The 7,305-nt window shown below is 41.8% G+C and overlaps 1 protein-coding gene across 2 annotated transcripts in view; it reads left to right on the top strand.

The window, feature by feature from the left end:
• The first annotated feature begins 12 nt into the window (after positions 1–12).
• Positions 13–7,305, top strand: part of Tbccd1 (TBCC domain containing 1) — a 33,630-nt gene continuing 26,337 nt past the window's right edge. The window contains exons 1-2 of one of the 2 annotated variants that reach the window (XM_070029776.1): positions 13–83; positions 2,232–2,610. In XM_070029776.1, the coding sequence (XP_069885877.1) occupies positions 2,275–2,610 (336 nt within the window). In that variant the 5' untranslated portion in view covers positions 13–83; positions 2,232–2,274. Of the gene's footprint in view, positions 84–121; positions 138–2,231; positions 2,611–7,305 lie in introns of those variants that run through there. The other variant, XM_070029777.1, reaches the window with a different exon arrangement.

Genomic DNA, 7,305 nt, shown 5'->3' with positions numbered 1-7,305 from the left:
GGGGCGGACCGGGCCGGGCTGGCGAGACGCGCGGCTCTGGAGGCGCCGGGGCTGTGGGGCGGCGGCGGCGGCGGCTTTCTCAGGTAACCGTGTGGGGCGGATGCTCTGGAGGTCCGGGTGGGCCGCTCAGGCTTCAGGTGAGGACCAAGGAGGCTGCGTGGGGGCTGGCTGGGTCACAGTCAGATGCGCTATCCACTCGCTCTCCGACCCTGGGGCGTGGGGTTCCCGAGGTCCGGCGCCTGGGACCCCGGTGGAGATGGCGTCGAGGTGGGGGCCCCCTCGGCCCACCCCCCACTCCAGCCCCAGCGCCCTCCCGAGGAAGCCGCGTTCATTCTACAGCGCGGTTCCCGTCCCCCGGGGGATCTGCTTTGGACTCGCGTTTCCAGGGTCTTGCCTGGCTCAGACCTGACCAGCAAACCACTTCGGTTCGTGGTCGCGGCTGAACCCAGATCGCCCAGCCCTTCACGTACTGGATAGCAGCGGTCATTTACCCATCTGCTCCCGACCTTCCCGCATCCCTTCCCCGGGGCCCTTGAACGGCCTCGTGTCCAAAGTTTTTCAGTCTCGTGTGGACCCGCTCCTTTTTCAGAAATCCTTCCCATACGGTTCACAGCTCGATCAGAATCTTCAGATAGAGCTGTGCTAGCTAAGTCTATGAGTGAATCCCTTAGGTGAGTCCCTTCACTTCGCTAAACCCCCCCTTTTTTTTTTCCTTATCTGAAAATAGGGGAAATAATTCAGGTGGTTGTGCGTACAGAAGAATATTTAATATGTTGCCTGGCACATTTAGTAAACACTCGATGCCAGTTAGTTGAAGTTTTTTTTTTAAACACAGCTTTTTACCAACGAATGCAAAATATAATCAAGCATTTCTTCATGAGTCATAAGGAAAGATTTTTTTCAAGTGATGTTAAGCTGAAGTTAAGTGCTCATGAAGTGGGTGTCTGGATCAAATGATGATGCTGTTTTGACAGTTATTTTGAAAAGCAATGGGAATGTGTGTCTGTCAGGAGCTTCAGAAATGTTAGTTGCTTCATTTCACCAATGCACATCTGAAAGTGGCTGGGAAGATGATCTATAATGTATAAAATAACCTAAAAGATGGCAATCAAGCTACAATATATAGAAGTGAAAACATTTGGACTTTTTATAATGGAAGTTTTTAAGGTACACAAAGCAGAGTATGTAAATGGGAGAGCCTTGTGCTCTTCACTTATCATCAGTGATTAGTATTTTACCTATCTTGTTCTTATAAAAAAGTTGCTGTCTGAAATTGGAGTACATTTAGAAAGCTCTGAAAATAATACAGAATTATATATAATGTTACAGGTGCAAATTCAGAAACAAAAACTGTGTAGAGAAGGTAAGGAATTACAATGAAATATTAACTCATCATTTAGGAATGATGAGTTAATACACTTCCATATTAGATGTTATGTATTTCATAAATCATATTTGTTATGTATGAAAACAAATAAGAAACCAAGCACAATAGAATATACTGTTAAAAAGGATAAAGATGCTGTAACTTTCCTTGATCTATATTTTCAGACTGTGTTTACATTAACATTCTTGTCTGCACAGCCTACAATACCAAGTATTTAGCTACTGTCCTCTTTAGGTAAGTTATTTAACTCTGTGAAATTTTTCTCCACTTGTTTTTACCAAAGTGTTCTCCTCCAGGTAAAGCCTAGTTTCAAGTAACCAGATGACTTCCTCTTCACACCATTTCTTTTCTTTCTGCCCTGAGGGAAGATCCAACCCAGATTTTATGCCTTTTCACATTCTTCTAAAACAACCATTGCTAAGAAATCAAATAAGGTATTTTTTTTCCTCAAATAGATTGGGACAGAATCTGGCCTCAAATCTATTTTAAGTTGTTAAACTAGAGCTGCTTTTAAATTGAGGATTTAGTACATTTAAAAACCAGTTAAGGACGCCTGGCACCAGTGGCTCAAGCCTGTGAACCTAGATAGCTAAGAAGCTGAGATCTGAGGATCTTGTCTGAAGCTAGCCAGGCAGAGACTCTCACCTCTAATGAATCACCAAAAAGTCAGAAGAAGAGCTCTGGTTCAAGTAGTAGTACACTAGCCTTGAGCAAAGAAAAGAAAAGGAAAGCTCAGGGACAGTGCCCTGAGGATTGACAAGGGGGAAACAAACAAGAGAAAATCAACTTACCCAAAATATGTATAACAGATTTGTTTAAAGTCTGAAGAAAGTCTGTTTTCTAGGTATGCAGAGAAGCCTTTTCATCCAGATGTCCTCAGTGATACTATGGATGAGTCTGGAGTTCTCCTCTGGGTAAAAGCAGAGCCCTTTATAGTGGGTGCCTTGCAAATCCCCCCTCCGTCCAAGTTCAGTCTTCATTATCTCAAGAAGATATCCACCTATGTTCGAACACGGGCCACAGAGGGAGCTTACCCACGTCTATACTGGTCTACATGGAGACACATTGCATGTGGGAAGCTGCAACTGGCTAAGGATATAGCATGGCTTTACTTCGAAATATTCGATAGTCTTTCGGTGAAGACACCTGAGGAGAGCCTGGAATGGTCTGAGATTTTGTCCAACTGCACGTCTGAAGATGAAGTTGAAAAGCAGAGGAATCAGGTATGGGTTAATGTGTGTATAATTATTTGGGAAATAAGCCATTCTAAGTATTTGTACTAACAGTATAGTCTAAAGGTTTAGCTTAATGGCCACTATGATCCCCAAGTGCCATTTAAGTTCTAGCAGTTCTGATTTGGCAGTATTTGATGTTTTTTAGTATTTTATGTTTTCTATCAAATACTTACCAATAATTTTCTCACTTGTAGAGTGGTAATACTATAGAACTGTGAAAGTGTGAAATATTTTCATTGACTTTAAAAATAATTTGGGGGTAGTATATCATTGATGTGGTTCAAATGCAGCTGACTTTTTTTTTTTTTTTGGTGCTAGTCCTGGGCCTTGAACTCAGGGCCTAAGTGCTGTCTCTGTGCCTCTGTGCTCAAGGCTAGTGTTCTAGAACATGAGCTACATACAGTGCCACTTCCAGCTTTTGTGAGTAGTCTTGCAGACTTTTCCTGCCTGAGTTGGCTTTGAACACCACCACCAGTGCCTGGCTGCAGCTGATTATTTAAATGAACATCTGCTGGGGTTCAGAGATGATTAGGAGTATGTATTCATCCATTTTCTGTTGCTAATAAGACCATATCACAGACTGGTTCAATTTTAAAGAGATTCATTTTGGCTCATGATTCTGAAGTTTCAAGGCTCAGAGGTCATATATATGATTTTCCGGCTGTCAGAGCCCTGAACTCAAGGAGGCAGGCTATCTCAAACTAACAGACAAGGAATGTCTGAGGGATATCATTTCTAAATGCCATATTCAGATTATGTTTCCACCCTCTCAATGCCTCACAATTGAAATTGAATTTGAACATGAATTTTCAGAGTGGACAAACAATATTCCAACCATAAAATTCTGCCTCGGAGCTGAGCACTGGTGGCTCACGCCTGTAATCCTAGCTTCTCAGGAGGCTAAGATCTGAGGCTCATGGTTCAAAGCCAGTCCGGGCAGAAAAGTCTGTGAGACTCTTATCTCCAATAAACCACTAGAAAACCAAAAGTGGCGCTGTGGCTCAAGTGGTAGAGTGCTCACCTTGAGCTGAAGAGCGCAGGGACAGCGCCCAGGCCCAGATTTCAAGCCCCATGACTGACCAAAAAAAAAAAAAAAAAAGATTCTGTCTCTGCTCATTCTTCTGTACAGCATGTATTTCTTACATACAGAACAATACCATCCAAATAGTCTCAAAAATCTTAATTTGATCTAATGTGAATTCAAAAAGTTTCATTTGAAATTCAAAGTAAACTTTTCAGCTGTGAGCTTATAAAATCTACACAAGTTGTCTATTTCTAGTATACAATGTTGGGCAGGCACTGGATGCTATACATTCTTGTTTCTAAAGGAGTAGGCAAGTAAAAAGTCCAAGTACAAAATCCAGCAGAGCAGACATGAAATATTAAAAGGTCTGAGTTTTGCATCCTGTGCAAATGGGGTTAGGCTTCAAGACCTCAAGCAGCCCTGCCTTTTTAGCTTTACTGGGCTCAGCCTCTAATTCAGTTCTCAGTTTGGGGTCTCAGGCTATCATTGCAGAGTGGTAGCTTTACAAATCTGGAATCTTGGTGGTGGCCCCCCTCCTACAGCTTGACCAGGTACTGTGCCAGTGGCCCTTCTCTGCAACAGCTCTGCCTCTGAAGTAGGCTTCTGCTTCAACTTCTAGGCTCTGCTTTGGAGGCTTGGTGGAAACTGCCATAAACTTGTAACTCTTACATTCTGCATGTCTACAGAATTAGCACTTGTACACCAAGGTCTAATACTTAGCACCTTTGGAGCTGTGTTAAGAGCTATACCTGTGCCTGCTTTAGCATCAGGGGCTCTGAAGAATCCCAAGGTATCCCTGGGCAGGTAAACCTTTGGATAGTATCTTGAGTGTATTCCTTGAAATACATCTATCATTCTAGGCTTCTGGGCCTGTGATGGTAGGTAGAAGCAGCCTAAGGTTTCTGAGATACTCTCCAGGCCTCTTTCTTTTTTTTTTTTTTTAATTTAATTTTATTTTATTTGTGAACATACTGTACAGAGGAGTTACAATTACGTGGGCAGGATAATGTGTACATTTCTTACCAAGCATTGCAGCCTCCTCCTTTGTTTACCCTTCACATCCCTTCCCAGCCTCCCCCCTCCCCCCAATCCCAATCCTTCTCCTCCCCCCCCCCCCCCCCCCGCACCGACGTTGTAAAGCTAGTTTTGGACATGACAACTTGTACTTCTCATTGTTGCAACAGGTCCACCTGTATCCTTAAACAACTGGTTTTTCCCCATCTCCTCCACAAGTTATACTGACATCAAATATAGTGAAAGCAGGGGTTATACTGTGGGGGAAGGATATACAAAGCAACAAAGAGATAATCTTATAAATGTGTTAGAAACACATGCATGAAAGAAAAAAACATTAAAATACACATCTAAGGGTTCATTTTCCTGACATCACATTATCTGACCTTTTCCACTTGACTCATACATATACTAGATATTACAAATAAGGGAAACCATGGGACCTATGTTTCTTTGGGCCTGGCTTACTTCACTTAATATAATTTTTTCCAAGTTTTTCCATTTCCTAACAAATGGGGCAATGTCATTATTTCTGATGGAGGCATAGAATTCCATTGTGTATATATACCACATTTTCTTGATCCATTCATCTACTGAGGGGCATCTGGGTTGGTTCCATATCTTAGCTATGGTAAATAATGCTGCAATAAACATAGTTATGCTGGTAGCTTTAGTGTGGTCTTGTTTGTAAACATTTGGGTAAATGCCCAAAAGTGGGATTGCTGGGTCATAGGGGAGTTCTATGTGAAGTCTTTTGAGGAACCTCCATACTGTTTTCCAAAGTGGTTGAACAAGTTTACATTCCCACCAACAATGAAGTAAGGTTCCTTTCTGTCCACATCCCCTCCAGCATCTGTTGTTGTTAGAGTTCTTGATTTTTGCTGTTCTAACTGGAGTGAGGTGATATCTCAATGTTGTTTTGATTTGCATTTCTTTTATGGCTAGGGATGTTGAACATTTCTTCATGTGTCTATTGGCCATCCTTCTTTCTTCTTCAGAGAAGTTTCTCTTTAAGTCTTTCGCCCACTTATTTATTGGGCAGTTGTTTCTTTGAGGATTTGTTGTTGGGGGGTTTAATTTTTTGAGTTCCAAGTATATTTTAGATATGAGACCCTTGTCCGTTGTATGGCTAGTAAAGGTCTTCTCCCAATCCGTGGGCTTTTTATTGATCTTGCTAGCTATGTCATTTGCCCTGCAGAAGCTCTGCAACTTTATGCAATCCCATTTGTCCAACCTTTCTTTGATTTGTTGTGTTTCCGGGTCTCTATTCAGAAAATTTCGGCCTGAGCCAAGGAGACCTAGGGTTTCTCCTATTCCATCCTGTAATGTTTTCAGAGTGTCTGCTTTGAGTTCAAGGTCTTTGATCCATTTGGAGTTGATTCTGGTGCAGGGTGATATATAAGGATCTAGCTTTAGTTTTCTACATGTAGTTAACCAATTTTGCCAGCACCATTTACTGAAGAGGTTGTCTTTCTTCCATTCTATTGTTTTAGCTCCCTTATCGAAGATTAGATGGCTATAGGTCTGTAGGTTCATTTCTGGGTTTTCAATTCTATTCCATTGGTCCTGAGGTCTGTTCTTATGCCAATACCAAGCTGTTTTGATTACTATGGCTTTATAGTAGAGTTTGAAGTTTGGTATTGATATTCCTCCAGCAGTGTTCTTTCCATTGAGGAGCGTTTTTGCTATTCGGGGTCTTTTATTGTTCCATATGAATTTTTGGATTGCCTCTTCTATTTCCTTGAAGAATGAGGTTGGAATTTTGATAGGTATTGCGTTGAATTTGTAGATAGCCTTGGGAAGTATTGTCCAGGCCTCTTTCTTATTGTCCTGATGCATCTGACCTCATTTTTTCATTCTGATCATTTTAGCAATAGGTTGCTTGACCACAAGCCCTACATGATTTTTCTTTGTGCTTTCCCTGGCCATGCTGTGAAATTTTCAGATCTTTTATTTTTCCCTTCAATGACACATTCAATTTTTAGGTCATACCATTCTACAGTTAAAAATAACCAAGCAACAGCTTGAATGCTATGTTGTTAAGATATTTTCTCACCCTGCCATAAAACTCTAGGGAATAGACCTAATTCAGTGCAGTGGTGTGATGAGGTCAATTATAATAATCCCAGCAACTCAGTGGCTTAGAACAACAGTAACTGTTCTCATTTATCCAGCAGTCCTGTACAAGTAAACCTGGAAGGGTGAATTTCTAGGCTTTTGTCTAAGCCATAATGCAAGGATCCATGCTTCTGTTTTTTGAAGTCACTATTAGTATTAACTAGCTCTGCTACAGAAAAAAGAAAATAGTGAAAATTCATTGGCTTAGGTTAGAAAAGCTTTTTTCTGCCAGGTGCCAGTGGCTTATGTCTGTAATCCTAGCTACTCAGGAGGCTGAGATCTGAGGATTACAGTTCAAAGCCAGCCCGGGCAAATATCATCCATGAGACTATTACCTCAATTAACTACCAGAAAACCAGAAGTGGCGCTGTGGCTCAAGTGGTAGACATTCTCCTTGAGCTGGAGAGCTGAGGGACAGCACCCAGGCCCAGAGGTTCAAGCCCCACAACTGACAAAGAAAAGAAAAGTTTATTTCTTGTTCATTTTACACGTAGGTTGCACTTTAGGTATAGCATGTTTCCAGGCTG

The sequence above is a fragment of the Dipodomys merriami genome, unplaced genomic scaffold (genome assembly GCF_024711535.1).
Source record: "Dipodomys merriami isolate MVZ:Mamm:240054 unplaced genomic scaffold, mDipMer1.0.p SCAF_2, whole genome shotgun sequence".
Classification (NCBI taxonomy): domain Eukaryota; kingdom Metazoa; phylum Chordata; class Mammalia; order Rodentia; family Heteromyidae; genus Dipodomys; species Dipodomys merriami.
Note: the sequence above shows the minus strand (reverse complement) of the source record. Positions and strands in the feature narration are given on the sequence as shown.